Genomic DNA, 17,145 nt, shown 5'->3' with positions numbered 1-17,145 from the left:
GTGACAGTTTTGATTGTGGGACTTGCAGGTAGATTGTTTGTGAAGCCGTTATTTCATATTTTCTCTTTAGTTGAGTACTTGAAGTTGTTAAAGGTGACATGGAGGAATCTTTCTGAGATATTCAGAAAATTATGCTAGTGCCATTGTCGAAAGGGAATGAGGACATCAACGAGGCTGTTGCTAAAAAGCAGCTGGAGTGTTTGAAAAGGGTGGGATCCCCAAAGATCTCACACTGTACATATTCTACTGTATTTCCTACATATCAATTGTTATGTATCACGTCTGCAATGGATCTCAGCATTGGTGAATACATGCATGTTTTCCTGTTTCAATGTAGGTCTGCAGAGAGTGGAAGGAGATTGCTATGGTTACTCGGTCAAAGGTATTCAGAGAGACAGAGCAAGGGGAAATTGACCTCTTTGATGTCAAGGTTGGTTAAGTTTTATTAGTGCTACATTTTCTAAGTTGGTACTGTATATTGTATTTTTACCAAGCAACACACTGTCTAGCTAATGGTTTGCAATTCACTCAGTTGGGCTTGCTTATAAAAGGAGGGAAGTGACCTAGAGAATGGTCCTTTGTTGATGCCGAAGTTAATTCAGTTCCTTGCGTGATAATTAAGTCCCAGCCTCAGTCACAATATTTAATTGTCAATTGAGTATTAAATATTTTATTGTACATACTAATTTAACGGTATCATTCCAGTGCAAAGAGTGGGGATTCTTGCTGAAAGATTTGTTTTGCAGCAGCCTTGGTACAGGGGGTTATGGCCATTTAACCATTGACCACGCTCCTATGCTGATGAGAAGATTCATGCCAATGACTTAATTTAGTCACCATACTTTGATACCGCGATTTTCTATATCCCTTCTCACTGCCTTACCCAAGATTTCAGCGCCTAAAATAAGTAAATAGGGGGACAGTGGGCACCCCTGTCTTACTCCACGATGTAAAGAAAAGAAGTCGGATGCCCATCCATTGTTGAGGACACAGCTACTTATATTCGTATAAAAGAGTTTAACCCAGCTTACCAAGGATGTTCCAAAGTTAAAAGTGTCTTAGTGTTTTCTCTATAAAAGACCACTCTATACTATCGAACGCTTTTTCAAAATCTACAAATAACAACAGGCCCAGGATTTGTTCCGTATTTGTGTGGTTAATAATGCTCTCAATAAGTCTAATATATTCTCCTATAAATCTGTTTTTCAAAAACCCGGTTTGATCATTATTTATTATGTTCGGCAAAAAATTCTTTATGCGGTTTTCTATGGATTTAGCTGCAATCTTGTAGTCGCAATTGAGAAGAGTTATAGGTCTCCAGCTCTTTAAAAGGTTAGCCGGTTTGTTCTTTTTTGGTAAGAGAGTAATTAGACCTCTTCTTTAAGAAATTGATAAACAACGTTTTTCATATGCACCATTTAGTGCATTAAGTAAGTAGCCTTCAATGTCTTCCCAGAAAACCTTATAAAATTCGGCTGGAAGGCCATCAGTCCCAGGAGTTTTGTCCGATGCCATAGTTTTTAGACTGTTTAGGCATTCCTCTTTTGTTAAGGGTCCTTCGCATTCTTCCTGCGCGTGTTGGTCGAGTTTTGCAGTAGATTCTTCGCAGAAGAAAAAAGCGTCATGAGCAGAGATATCAGGCGCGCATGATGCATATAAGTTGTGATAGAAAGATTTTGCTTCCGTTAAGATTTCCTCATCTGTTTTGATGACGCTACTATTCTCAAGCTGAAGTTTCCTTATGGTTTTGGTATTAAAACTCCGTTTTTCCAAGTTTAAAAAGTATTTCGTGTTTTTTTCTCCTTCGTTGTACCAGCGGGCTTTGGATCTTGGCTCCTCGAGTTTGACGCTGGACAACGTTTTCTAACTGTAATTTTTTAACTTCTAATTCATTATATATAGTGTTCTTGTTGGTTTCAGATACGTCATTTTCTTCCAGTTTCCTCTGTAGGTACGTTATGACAGACTCCAGATTTTGCCTCTCTTATGTTTTGCGTATTGTATTGACTTTGAACGAATTTGCATCTTCATTGTATCCCAGAGGAGCACGGCATCAACCTCAGTGTTATTTTGGTATTCATTTGCAACTTCAGTGATTGTTGTTTTTATCAAATTAATATATTCACTATCTGATTAACCTGCGATCAGGCCCATTTTTAGCTTCGCCCATATGTTCTCTTATGTCGTCGCTCGCTAAAATTGGGCCTGACCAAAAGTCTCTCAAGAATTCCGGACGGTCGGCCAAATTGTGGCCGACCAAACTCGTGATCTGATTGGCTGTTGAAACGCCGGAAGTGAAAATGCCATCGTGATTGCGCGGAGCGCTCGCGAAGTCCTCGAGACTAATCCGCCATAAGTGTACAAAAAAATTTGCTACCTTTTTTTCTTACAATGCCGTGGACGGTGCAACTTGATGTTATTTGTATAAATGGAGATATGCCATCTGAAACATCTCATAACTTGTCCAGATTCGGATTTGAATCTCTGGAACGAGTGAAATTAGCGATTCCGTTGTCGAGCTCTGTGGCCATGGGGTTGAAAGTACTTTGGCACAAACTTCCCTGATGTTTTGAAAGCTAAATAGGTGGTTCTTTCAAATGGCAATGAAAGCCGATGCATATTGGTTTCCAGGATGAGACAAGGGACATATATATCAACATGAGGAGATGCTGATTAAATCGCAAGTTACACGAATGCATGTTTTGAATATCTGTGTATCAAACACCTTTATTTATTTACTGTACATGACACGGTCTGTTTGCACACTTCATAATATTTCCATTTGATTTAACTTAAAACTCGCACTCCAGAAACTAAAATGGCATGTTTCCAGAGAGATCAATTGTACAACAATAAAAGAAACTTTGCGAGTCCATCTTACTGTTCGTACTCCATCAAAAAATTAACAGCCAGACTTATCATGATTTTACTGCGAGCAATTTTAGAAATACGCTGCAACTGAAGATATTACCTAGCAAAATCACCAAAGAAACCTTCATGGGCAAACACGTTAAAGGAATAATGTATTTCTCTTTTTTTCCCTTTAAAAATCTATTGCCAAACCGTCCAACGACAAAATGCTAGGTTATCTCAATTACAAATTAAGATGTCAAGCTTAAAAGATTGCATATTCAGTGAAGTTCGGAGGGAGAATTACACCGGCCTTTGCCGCAATATAGTCGTCGAAAACATTCCCCATGCTTTAAATGTGTTTTTCTCAAATTAAAACCAACGGTAACTTTCGAATTCGTTTATAATATTCCTCCCACGGTAATTAACTCTGGTCAAAACAAAATAGCGTGAATCTGCCCTCCACGCGTGTATTGGTGTAATGGAAGTAAATTTGATTGGCCGATGAAGGACATGCCAATCAATCAAAAAAAGTGGGCGGAAGGAATTTCTGAGGGGAATTTGGTCAGGCTCTATTTTTCGTTTCGCCAACACCACATTACGTACCACGCGAAACTAAAATAGAGCCTGATCGCAGGTTACTATCTGATAGAAAAGACGTATTTAACTTCCAGAAGCCCGGGCCCCTGGGATTGGTATTGTTTGCAAGGTGGAGCGTTATCAAGGAATGGTCTGTTTTGTACTCTGGTAAAATATCAGCTTTTGTAATTGCCGAACTTAGACTATTACTCGTCAAGAAAAAGTCTAAGCGACAGTGTATTTCGGGCTTGCTTCTTCTCCAAGTGAATCTTCTGATATCCGGATTGGAGACCCGCCAAATGTCGATAATTATAAGGTCTAGCGAATTTATTATGTTCTGAACTTCCTTCAGAGAATTTTTGTGAGTAGTCAGTCTTCCTCCCCTCTTATCATTTTGCACGTCCAATACTAGGTTAAAATCGCCACCCAGAATAATGTCCTCGCACTCGAAAGAGAGGAGGTGGCTGAGAACATTTAAAAAAAAATTCGGATTGTCATCGTTTGGCGCATAAATGTTTCCCAAGGTTATAGTCTTATTTTCCAGTTTCAAATCTACTAAAATAAATCTTCCATTTGGATCAGAAAATTGTTTCTTGATTTCGAATTGAAAATTGTTGTTAAACAGGATGCATACCCCAGCACTTGAGCTAGAAACACTACTAAAAATAGCTGAGAAGCCCCATTCTGATGACCACAGTCGTTCTTTTTCTTTGGTGCAGTGGACTTCTTGAAGAAAGAATATTCCAATTTTTTTCATGCTAAGCCAACGAAAGGTTTCTCGCCCCTTAAGGTTGTTGGATAAGCCCCTCACATTAAGAGAACAGATTATCAATTCATCAATTGAAAACTTGTTCATGATTAAAAGTAGTGACTGAACTGGAATGCAGGAACAAAATGCAAATTACGATAGCTAACACCTCGTAGGACTGAAAAATATTTTCTACTGACCGAAAAAACAAAACAACGGCTACACTGGAAACATAAAACTATAAACAAAAACCAAAAAAAAGGTAAAATTTAAGCGGCTTAGGGAGAACATACCTTGAAACAGAAAGATCGACGAATCCGGAAAGGACGGAACGCCAAATAGTTTAACTTTACACTTAGACTTTAAGACTTTAAGGCTATTTTAAGGCAGATAAAAGCCCCGTGTAAATAAATTTTACCAACAAAAAATTGCAATGAGGTCTTGCCATTTGTTCTCTGCTACACACAATATCCTTCCCCTAACTTTAATGTTGCACAACGTTTGCATTCTTCATCAAGTTTATTTGTTACCTCTGATGTTCATGCACGCAAGCTATCTTCAGCTGACAACAATAATTTCTTGCTTGACACTAACTATCGACAAACATAATCATGCCCTACCCAGCCAGGGAGAACCCACTTAGTCAAGGTGTAGTAGACAGCGGTCGTGTAGCATGGTTTCAAGGAAGGGATACTCAGTGGGCGCTTCGGGTTCTATTAAGACTGAAGGAACTCCGCTTGCCGGAAAGCCAATAAAGTCAATATTTCGATACGGTTCTTCAAAGCGTTTGTCGCGGAAATATATCAGTGTGGAAAGTGGCCATTGAAAATTTCATGTTTTAAAACTACGGACTACGTTAAATTGTTTCGAAGAAACTAGAACGACGCCATTAACCACTGAACAGTAACCAACCGCTTAAATTGTTTCTTGTGTGCTAGTCAATAGGCCTTATTCACGATGGCCACCGTGTTGGATTTGCTATTGTCATGCAAATTAGCTACACAATTCTGAGGGGGCAAACAACACAAGTTCGAGAGGTTATAAAAAACATCTTAGCCACACAGAAGATTTGTTTCACGTTCATTGAATGTTTATCACCTAAGCAGTAAAATGCAATCATTACACAAGGTACTTCGACTTTTCTCTAGTGAAAAATGAGCAGATAACGAAGTAGAAAGTCAAAATGTCAAAGGCAATCAAAAGATATAAAATTATTATAAAAGGTACTTATTTCTAAATACTAAAAAGGACTTTTTGCAATGTTATTTCAATATTTCGACGAGCCAATTTTCCGCAATTTGCCTTTTTTCCAGTGTTTGCCTCCCAGCATAACACATGGCTAATTTGCATGACAATTTGAAAACAATCATAGCGGCTATCGTGAATAAGGCCTATTACAGTAGATTAAACGCAGATTGTAAACAATGAGCTGCGAAAGGAAATTTTTCGAGAAGACTATAACATGGTTTACGTGTAAATCGTGATTCAACTTGTTGGATGCCCGATGACACCTGTAACTAATCGCTCATTGAAATACGAAAACTAACTAGAATAAATCGTTACTTCGGACAAGCTAAAGGGGTTTGTAACGCAAAGCTAACCCATGGTCTTGGAATTCAATAAAACGTCCCACTGAAGTTAGAGTCGATAGACACAGCAAGGAGAAGTGTAACAAGGGACGAAATCATCTTTCAAGGACAAGGAAAGGTTACGTTTATTCAAACGTTGGCCGTGTAGCACTTATTTTAAACAGAGTTAACTGAATAGAGTGTAATGTGAAGCGCTCGATTTCTATCCCATATGAAACATGTGAGCGTTAGCCCTACTGATGGAAATGGGTCCACACAAGGACAGAGAAAAACTCTGACCAGGGTGGGAATTGAACCCACGACCTTCGGGTTAGATCTCCGCCGCTCTATCGCCGCCTTTGTTTTTCGCATTTGGACACGGAACTTCCCGCGAAAAAAAGCACGTTCCTCCTCAGAGTTTCACATTGGCATACATGGAGAAGTGGACTATCAGATGAGTTGCCATGTTTTATTACCCATGGTGCTCCGCGCGCGCGCCTTCGGCGCTCGGAGCTCGGCTATTAGGGAGCTGAAGCACGCGCGTTCTTGAGACGCGGACCGCAACCGGAAGGGAACATTTCGCGTTCCAGGACCGTAGTGTCTGTCACATTTTTATACTAATAATCTGTAATGGAAAAAAGATACTTGGCAATGTTGATGTGGTTGTGTGAAGACAAGTTAAAAGGGAAAACAGCCCACTTCCGGTTGCCGTCCGCGTCTCAAAAACGCGCGTGCTTAAGCTCCCTATTAAGGGTGGCAATAGCTTATAAGTTCATTTAGTATATACTAAAACAGTGAATAGTGTTGAACGCACACGCTGATAGGCTACTCAAACTCCGGATATCCATTGCTATTCATTAATATTAACAAATTCGGTGACAACATCGTCGACGATTACACCCTTTGTTTCCTGTTGCTAAGGAAATTAACGAGCCAGCTAATAATATAGGGATTGATATAAGTGTGGTGGACAAAATCGAACTCCTTGCTTATTAAAGTCAAATGAAAAAGTTGTGACAAACTGGTATGAGCCAATGCCAGCAGATCTCAACTCAGCAGAGAGTTCTTGTTCAAGTACAACCCTTATAAAGATACGATATTGGCCTCAAAAGATTGCATGTTTCCAGAGGAAACTCCTTTGAAAAAGGAGTAACATTGGCGAGGGATTAGAGGAATTGAATACTCTTGTTATCACTAGCGCAAGGTAGTGTACTTAGTCTCTCCAAAACTCACTGTAAACTCAATACAAATACATTCAGTTGACAGGTTGCGTGACCTATTGGTCGCATTGAAAATCAAGGCACAGTTGAGAGACAAATTTCTGACAAACAGACGGCAGTATACCGCCGGTGACCGGATTCTAACCCCTGCCAGGCGTTTAGTTGTTTTAATTATTTTACTGTAGTTTGTTATTTTACGTATACATTTTGATAGAAAGCGAAACCTCAGGATATTTATGTCTTCCTATTCTTCGATTTCCTTATCTTTCCGGTGGATGTTTTACGCTCACGCATTGTGTTTCATTTTCATTTTGGTTGGTAAGGAACTGATCAAGGGTTTTAAAAGTTGGAAAGAAAACTTCAAACCTAAATTATACATTTTGTAGTTTCTATTTATTCATTTAAAGTAACAAATCATTCATTCAGAGTTAAGAGGAGGTAAGTGAGATTCGCGTGACTGTACCTGGCCCGATTCCACGAACAATGAAGTGCGTGAAATCATTTTATGTTCGCTTTTAGAAAATCTCTTTTTCTCCTCCGCGGGAAACCAAAAAGCGCCCGGGAAAAGTCACACCGAATAATCTTGCGGGAGTGCGGTTTGCAGAAAAGGTAAGAAAGATATATTTGTTGAACGAAAAGCGTAAACAGACGCTCAGGCTAATAAGTCCCTTGGATCGATGGTCAACTTTGAGAAAGAATTGCCATGATAACTAGATGATTGTTTTTCTATACGTCAACATTATTCTGAAGACTTTGGAGTATTACTAAAGTATAAAACATCGCAGGATTTCGAAAAACAAGAGAAGGCCATGAAGCAGCGGTTTATAAAAGTGAAACCGAAAAAGGAAGGAATCAAAGGTTACTTGCTTCGTAATCTGATATGGGTTCTTCTTCATCTTCAAATCATGCGGGTTTTTTTTCCACACTTTGTTATTATACGTATTGTTGTTATACGTATGTCTGACAATTCTGGTGGTCTAGACCGATTGTCGAATAAGATTCAAAGTGTCTTGTAATCATTCCATTTCTCCCGTTGCTTTACGTAAACAGAGTTTCCCCGGAGTGAGGCTTCAACAAATTGGACCATATTGATTATAAGAATCAGCAGAACACATCGTTTTAGGGGTTTTATTGAGCTCTTGCGAAACAATCAAACGAAACAGGTTGGGTTTGAGCGATCTAACATTGCTCGACAGTTTCACTTCCCAGTTACTATTTAATCTTAATGATATTCGCGCAATATTTTTGCGTGATCAAGTGTTGACTTTGCAGTTCGATTTTGATTGCCATCCGTGTTATCTTAGGCGGGGGCAGATGTAGTGAAAACTATTACTAGTTTAAAGACGGTTTGCGCATGGAATTGAAGAGAGATTTTAATAGGTCTTGTGCAGGGACGGCACGAAGCGTGGACCCCAAACTTAATGGCGGTCTCATTTTGGCCAGAAGACCTCCGCTTTTGATACTTGCATTTCTGATCGATGTTGTAAGTGAAGTAATACGTAATAACTCCATATCTTGATTTTAAGACTGGAAAGAAATAGTACTCCCTTTTCACTAAACATGATTCAATTTTCAATCAACCGCTTTATAAGAAGATATCGGATTTGAACCTCTTTCTTGCAATATAGCTTCGAGGTTATAAGGCATTTTTCTCTTTATCTACGTTTGCCTTTATACCATGAAACATTGACCAGATTTTGGTTATTAACTGCATTATAAACCGCTGTTTAGCTGCAGCGTGTTATGCATCTCATATCGCGTGATGTCTGGTAATCAAAATACTTCCTGTTTTAGTAATTGATCTCGTGACTTTGAGCAGATCATAAGTTCACCAAAGTTTGCCGTGGTTGTAACCTATTTCGGTAATCATTGAAGCGACCTGGAAGGATGCTTTTCAAGTCAGTTTCAACTCCGAAGGCATGTGTTCTATCCATATGATAGTATGTAAGAGTCACAAAGCACCGTTTACTGTTTTAGCACCAAGAATAGCGGAGATGCGTTTTGCCTTTTGCAGGATTTTCGTTTCATTCGTTATAACATGCAATCGAATAACATTGCTATGAGTCAAACTTGCTGGAATGATTCCTATTTTTTCTCAGGAACAGATCCTGTGAATGCAATCCGTCTCGATCACTATTGGTACGGATTAAACTTTCTACCTTGAAAAAGGCGAAGTTAAATCGGAGAGTGCACGCTAAACAAGGTGAGGAAAATGTTGAGTTAAGAATGTGATTCGTCAGCACATGTTTCTCTTCGTTTGGATGATTCACCTTTTACCGATGTGCAAACGAAAAATCCTCCCCTGACATCATAATTTAAATCATGCAAGCAAGCAGTCCTTTGCACGCCAATCAAGTAATTCTAGTATTGTAAATTGAAAGGTGAACTTAGAACCCAAAATGAGCTCGATTCAAAACTTGCCAGCGGCAAATTAAATGCGCCTGTCCCAACACATAGAAGTGAGTTCGAGATCAAGTATTTTCTCAGTGATTTAACTTACGGTAAATGGCTACTAATCTTGATTTTGAGGTTGGAAAAAGCAATCACTTTTCACTGCCGGAGCGTGATTCAACTGTCAAGAAAGTGCTCAAAGAAGGCATTTGATTTGAACATCTTCCTTGCGATATTTATTATAGCTTCAAAATACTTCACAAGTTCAGACTACAATTTTGGAAACAAGATATAGGAACTCTGATAATTAGATGCTGGTGACGATACTGTGATTTGCATGAAAACCTCGTAAAGAATCTTCCTTTAGAGGAACACTGACACGGAAGAAAGTGCTTCCCTGTTGCATAACTAGTATTTTTCTCATGGTCTTTCCCTGTGCTACCAAGCTTCACAGGAGAACATTACTTGCCAAAGTTAGAGAGCACTTGTCTCTTTAATCTACCTTTGTCTTTACTACCACAGAACACTGACCAGATTTTAAGGCCGGGGCACACTAGGCGACAAGTCGCAGCGACATGTCTCTGCGACAAAGTTGCTCCATGTGTACTACTTGCAAAACAAGTCGCTGCCACACGACGCCTGTTCGGAGCACACGCAGTGATCTCGTATGAGGGGGAATGTGAACTAGTTTTCTAATTCAATATGGCTGACCATATGACGCTCTCTCATTGGTTCATTTATATTTTGTCGCAGCGACTTGTTGCCGTTAAAATAAAAGGGTTAGCAAATGGTATTTTTCCGAAACTTTTGCTAAAATAAATACAGCGATAAAAATAATATTTTGTTTCTCGTCATGAATTTTGTTTCAAGTTGGAGATATGCAGCAAAATTGTAATGTGGTTGAACCACGATCCATTCCCTCGATCATTCACCATTTTCAGCGATTTTTACATATACGTATTGCGGCTTCCTATTTTGTTTTGCACAACTTCATTGCTATTGTCCCTACTGTCACAAATAATGCAATTTAATTTGCGACTATAACTTGCGGCTAAATTTTCATATCTTGTTGCATCTTTTTTTAAAAATTTCGAGCCTAGGTATGTTATGAAAACGGTTTAACTAGAGTTCAGGCTCATTGCCGAAGAATGCGTGAAAACTGCTCACGAACTTTCATCTTGTAAACGAAATGGCGTGTTTTCTTCAATTTTCAGGAAAATAAGTGTTTCAAAATAGTCAATTGGCTTTTATGTTGTTGAGGATGGTAAGCAGCTGCTTTATCACTAATATCAGGCATTTCTTCTGCTTTATGCGGAAAATATCTTAATTATGCGGAGGATGCGGATTTTAGAGAATTATGCGGATCCGCATCGCCGCATGCTGTCAGATGCCATGGAACTTTAACTGTAGTATGTAATGTATCTCGTAACGCCACGCCCCGGAAAGAAAACTGAAACTTCATGTTTTCCTTATATTGATCTCGTGACTTTCCAATCCCAGTCCATAAGTTCATTGTGGGTGTTGGTTTTCTTGAAGGACAATAAAAAGCATCTCTGATTGGTGCATTCATGTTATCACGAGGAGTGAGCGGGCACCGTAGCGTTCAAATAGCCAGTTTTGGGGTATGAGAACCTTATGGCGCATGTTCTCCTACACAGAGTTTCCCAGAGCCTCGGCCATGCATAAGATCCAAGGCTCTGGTGACGGGAATGGTTGTAGTTGAACGCTCTGCTTGACTTCATCTAGTTTCCTTTCCAATACAGTATGGACCTATAACTTGGTAATCGTAAGAGGTATTGATTAATGAAAAGTCGTTTATCATGAGAAGGCAAAAGTGCCCAAAAAATCTTTCAAAGTGATCAGGTTACCAAGAGTTTGATGTCATTTCAAGCACACTGTCAAACGTGCAGATATGTCCAGAAAAGCAAGTAGATAATGGCCTTCCGATTTCAGTAACCTTCACGGAATACAGACAAAAAATTATTGTGAAAATGTTGGGAAAGGAAGGCGTGGAATATTCTTGACATTCATAATGGTAATAGGACTGAGTGGAGTCCAATTCGGTCTGTAATCATATGAGTGATTAACAAAGTCGGACGACCGCGTAACTGGAGTCCGATTTGTTTAATCACGAGTTTTATTACAGACCAAATTGCCAATTAATCATAACTATTACAATTTCCGAGAAAACAAATGCGTTCCTTTTTCACTGTCTAATGTTACAGATTCGTCCATTTTGGAAAAACCCCAGTTTGGTAGGGTAGGTGATTGTTGCTATGGTTATTGTGATAAATTCTCTGATTGTTGGATGAAGCTGGCTTATTCAACTGTCCGATTACAGCGAACTGTCCGATTTTATTGTCTGATTACAACCCCAGACAATAATTAGTGAAAAATAAAGCAGTTAACGCACCAATCAAATTTGAGAAAATTGTAATGGTTATGATTATAGCTGAAATAATTGGCTTACATTGTAATTCTGGAAAGAAGTTCTACTTGACGCTTCGTGAGATAAAATCAAAATTACATTTGTTGATCCAAAGAAATTTACCACCTTAGGGTAGTCAGAATCAGTAATTCTGCATATTCTGATTGGCTCACTTGGACCTGAATATCGGTACTATGCACCTCCATTTAGAGCGGTTTTCAAATGAGTGTCGTAAAACCAAAACCAACGTAATGACTTTGGCCAATCAAAAAGAACGGAGGCAATCTAGTAAACCAATTAAAACTCAAAGTAATTACACGTAGTCGACGCAAAGGGCGGGAAATGTGCATGCGGGAGCCACGATTGGTTTTGGTTTCACTTCTGCTTGGTTGAAAAAGCGGCGCGAGAACTTTGAACCAATCACCGAGTGAAGTACTGCAAAACCAAAGTAATTCGCAAATTACTTTCGACACTCAATTGAAAACCGCTCTATATCCAGAAATGCAAGTAATTAGATGGAGGCCCAATCTTGATAAACAACAAGAAGCCTCCCTTTAAGTCTACGTATTTCCTACCTATTTCAAGCAATAAAGTTAGGGTAAAAATTAGCGTTATTTTTATGTCAGGGTAAACGCAGCAGTTTATCCCAACTTGAGCAACATTTGGGGGACACTGTATTCGGAGACACAAGTGAAGTTGAAGTTGGGTTAAAGAGCAAGAAGACACCTCGTGATGTTGATTGAAATCCCCGTTAATTAATTGCATTCCTGGACATATCTGTCCACCTCTGAGCAAACGGAGAAAAATAAAATGGCTTTTTATGTCATTTCATTCACCGAGGTGCAAATTTTATCGATAAACTTTGCTGATCATTAACCTTTTGTGGTCTAGAATTATATTAAAGTAATAATCTTTTAGTGTTGGTGAATACTTATTTTATTATTTGGGGGTTGACACGACGTCTTCGTCAGTGGAGGAGTGTTTGATTTACACATGTAACTGTTGGTGCAGTGATTGTAAACCGAGCGACCATTTTAGTGCTCCGTAAACAGGACATGTGCATGGGAATTTAGCCAATATTCAACAAAATTGTCCGCTATGTGGAATTGAATTATAATTGGAAAACCAAATCTTCTGCAATTTGATTCTGTAGGTGCTACCCCAGTGCTATTCCTTTATCCCAGCTTTCGACAATGCCGTCTTGACTTCAAGTTAATTTAACCTGTTTTTTTAGCTATAACCCAATTAAGGCTCATTTGACCATTTTTTCAACGTTAGGGCCCATAGCAATAATGACACAATGGTCAAGTTAATCTTGTTTAATAGTCTTATGTTACACGCTTTCCCAATGTATTATTTGAGAAGGATTTTGAAAAGTAGGGTGTGTTATATTCGGTATTAAAGCTAGGATTTTGCAATGTTTTTTTTTTTTTTTTTTTCGTGGTCTTGGTTGCGTTTGTTGTGGTAGTTCTTTCCAGCACACAGAAATACCGGTCCCTTGTTAAGTAATGCGTAGGCTATACATATACCATTGGTTGACTTTTCTTAAACAGGCAAACATCCTTCTTGTACAAGATGGTAAATGGTTATTTTCACTCAGTCTGCAGTTGCTATACTACGTTACTTACGCACAGTTATACATTGGATTACCAATGAACCACAGCATTTTGCATGTTTATGTTGTCAACAGCTTGGATTATGGCATCTGGTCCAGCAGTCTTTCTCACAACAAGAGAGAACACAAACTATGCCCGTCTGTGCCGTCTTTTAGTGGATGTAGGATCCCACGCCCTTCGGGATGCCTTTGACAGAATTCATCCTCCAGCTACTCTTCACAGAATTTTGTCATCAGCTCACCCTACATTGCAGTCACTGAGAAAGAAAAGAATTTTGAATCCCACTCAGTGGGGAAAGCTGTACCCAACTATTTCTTCATCTGTGTCATCAGCCAGCTTTGACATTACACTTCTAATGGTACTGCTGAGAAATGTATGCAGTCTCAGTCCTCCTGTCGGTACTGGAAGCTGGGACAAGCTTCCTCTTCCTGGTGATAACAGTCCTGAGGCAAACATTGTGAGGATCAAGTATTACAGAAACCAAGTTTATGCTCATGCAAGCCAAGCTTCTGTTAATGATGCAACATTCAATACGTTATGGCAGGATATAAGTCATGCACTGCTTTCCCTTGGATCTGGAACAACTTATACCAGTGCGATCAGCCGACTGAAGACTGAGTGCATGGATCCTGATTTTGAGGAGCACTATCGAGAATTATTAAGGCAGTGGAAAAAGGATGATGATAACACCAAGGAGAAGCTTGATGAGCTAAAAGGTATGCTGGACTCAAGGGAGTATGCGCATTAGCATTAATTAAAAATACACACAAAAAAAGTATGCCATTAGTGAATTCAAGTTGTTTTGTGCGTCTTGCCAAAAACTAGGGGTTGCTCTGCTTTCCGAGAATTATACCTGCCAAAAGGTAAGATAGGGATAGGATTTTTCGTGTCTTTGGAGACATGGAACTACATTCCTTGAAAGAATGAACACTCCATTGCACTTGAAAGCTGTGAAAGGGTTGAAGTTAAATTGACTTAAATTAAATCCTACAGAGGAGAGGAAGAAGTGATTGCAAAATAGGCTCAGCTTAATGTCTTTTGCAAAAAAATAGTAAAGCAGGGGAATACACCGTTTTAGCTTCCCATTTCAGACCGCACGATGTTACTCTGGGGACCAGTTTTTTTAAATGCATCTTATTTATGTGCATATATGTATACCTGGCTTATGAAAAAAAACAAAAGGAAATTTCCTTGCGAACAGCACGTGGTCTGGGATTGGAAAACAAAAAGGTCTATTTGTAGGTACCTATAAGGTGTGTTCATGACTAAACCGACGTGTCAAGGATTTGCACATTAATGAGATGCAGACACAGTAGTTGGTTATTTCTCCACGATATTATCATGTATGTTCTAAGAAGTTGTGAAGAAACGTCATAGATTGTCCCTTGAAAACCCCTATTTATTTTATCTAGTGGTTAATATGGTTCGTAAAGCAACATTCAGAATTTGTAAATTATGGCAGAACATTATAACTCTGACATCTTCAACAATTAGCCTGTTTGTCTAAACCTTAGTGCTTTTTCATTTTTTACGGAAGATATGGTAAAGAAATGGAAGTCTGATGAAGGCAGCACCAAGGAGAAGCTTGAAAACGTGGAAGGTGTGTTTTTACTCAAACAAATGGCTTATACAATATCAGCTAATGCCTAGTTAACATGACTTTAAAAAGTGCACACTGTACAGGTATATAATTACGGGTGGAAAAAACTTGCAGTTATACTAGTCTGGCAGTAGACAGTGAAAAAGCTATGAGGGTCAATGAGTTAAGGTGCACCAAATCAAGGGAAACTTTAAAATACTGACTCATTAGTTTCTTTTTATAATCCAGAAATGCTAAAGCAGTGGAAGTCGGATGAAGAGACAACCAAGGACAAGGTTGGACAGGTGGAAGGTGTGTTACTTTATTTAACTCATTTTCGGCCTGTTGAAAACATGGGTCCTCAAAGACCCATGAAACTAATAAATTAAACTCTTCTGGACTTATATTTATAGCAATGTGGCTTACTATATTTCATTTTAAATGTTATAAAGTAGGTTTTTCAATAAAAGAAACTCAACATAAAAACCAAGGACTTTTGAGAGAGGTAACCGTAAACACAAAAATTCGCAAAAACATTTCGAAATATTTGAGGAGAAATGGAGAAAAATTCAAAATTACATGTTTTGGTACAAAATGTTGAAAAAAAAATTTTTTTCTTTGAGTTAACCAATATTTTCACCAAATTTGGCTTATAAAAGGAAACCGAGGATTTCTTTTCTCATTTCTTTTAATTATATGTTTTATGTGTCAACGCAGGGTTACCCCATCATTAGATTCGCCGGTACCTGTTTATACACCTGGGTGCAGAAAGGCACCGTGACAGTTAAGTTCCCGGTCAGGACCCGAACCCGGACCACTCGATCCGGATTCGAGCGCACTAACCATGAGGCCGCCGCGCCTTCCAATGTCATTTCTCTATGACGACAAACAAAGTCGATTGTTGTTTCCCAATATATAGATTTAGCCAAGCCTAAAAGCGGAGCTCCCGTTTCTAACCCCAGAAAGCAATATAGTGTACATGGAAATAATTATGCTTCTGCATAAAGTACAAAATTAATGGTCATTATTACTGTATACAGTTTACAGTGATCACACAGATCAGACTCCTCTGAGCTGACAGCAGTAAACAAACAATAGAAACTGTATAGAAACTTTATTGGATAACACAATTACTGAAAAATTCAGTAGTTTACATTGTGGTCCATTAATAATAATATTGATAAAGATTGAAAAAGTTCACAAAGTACTCCTAAACTAAACTAAAATTATTAGAAAGTTCTATGAATAGTAAAATGATCGAGCTTAGAATCACTAACTACGTATTTATTACTTATGTACTTTATAAAATTCCTTAGGGGTGTAATACTTCTAGTGCTAACATCTAATGTGTTCCATAGTCGGTTGACACTTGCATAAAAAGTGCGTAGACCAGAGTTGGTACGAAAAAGGGGTATGATAAATTGTTATTTGTTGATGCCCTTGTATTATGTCTATGCTTATCATTAACATAGGAGATATAATCTTTAAAGTACTGAGGGCAACAGCCATTAACAATCTTGTGCATTAAACAAAGCTTTCTCATTCGTATGACGTCATCAATAGGTAACCAACCTAGCTTACTGAAAAGTTCAACAGAATTATCAGAAAAATTAGTATCTAAAATTCGCCTGGCACAACGTTTTTGAACTCTTAATAATCGAAGTAAATTTTCATTTTTGGTGCTTCCCCACACTGTGCAACAATATTCAAATAACGGTCGAATCAGTGCGTTGTATAATAAATTTCCAAGCCGATGATTGAGATGTGTCTTAGCTCTCTTAAGCAAGCAAATTATCCCAGTTCAAATGTTTGTCTATCTTAACGCCTAAAAGTTTTTCATCCTTGGCTTCTTCAATCGGAGTGCCACAAAGAGATAGGTCAAGAGATGGATTACCAGAGTGCAACAGTTTTTGTACGGTTCCTATAATCAGATGTTTAGTTTTTTTCGTGTTCGGAACCATCTTATTCAGAGATAGCCATCTACTAGTTCTGTCAAGGCTGTCTTGAAGACCGCTGAATAAGCAGCGGGTCACTGTTAGTCTTCCATATGGTAGTGTCGTCTGCATATATGTCGACATTTGAGTTGGAGATTCCAATTGGAAGGTCGTTGATGTACAGCGAGAATAGTATTGGGCCCAAAACTGACCCTTGCGGAACTCCTCGAGC

The 17,145-nt window shown here is 38.7% G+C and overlaps 1 protein-coding gene across 14 annotated transcripts in view; it reads left to right on the top strand.

Annotated features, from left to right (window-relative positions):
• The window catches only part of LOC137984004 (nucleotide-binding oligomerization domain-containing protein 2-like), a 33,552-nt gene that overhangs the window by 3,372 nt on the left and 13,035 nt on the right, over positions 1-17,145 (top strand). For 2 of the 14 annotated variants that reach the window (XM_068831188.1, XM_068831186.1), the window contains exons 1-5: positions 6,453-7,574; positions 9,065-9,168; positions 13,475-14,116; positions 14,938-15,000; positions 15,229-15,291. In XM_068831188.1, coding sequence (XP_068687289.1) covers positions 7,471-7,574; positions 9,065-9,168; positions 13,475-14,116; positions 14,938-15,000; positions 15,229-15,291 — 976 coding nt within the window. In that variant the 5' untranslated portion in view covers positions 6,453-7,470. The other 12 variants (XM_068831189.1, XM_068831192.1, XM_068831196.1 and 9 more) reach the window with 12 other exon arrangements.

Source organism: Montipora foliosa, chromosome 13 (assembly GCF_036669935.1).
Source record: "Montipora foliosa isolate CH-2021 chromosome 13, ASM3666993v2, whole genome shotgun sequence".
NCBI lineage: Eukaryota > Metazoa > Cnidaria > Anthozoa > Scleractinia > Acroporidae > Montipora > Montipora foliosa.
Note: the sequence above shows the minus strand (reverse complement) of the source record. Positions and strands in the feature narration are given on the sequence as shown.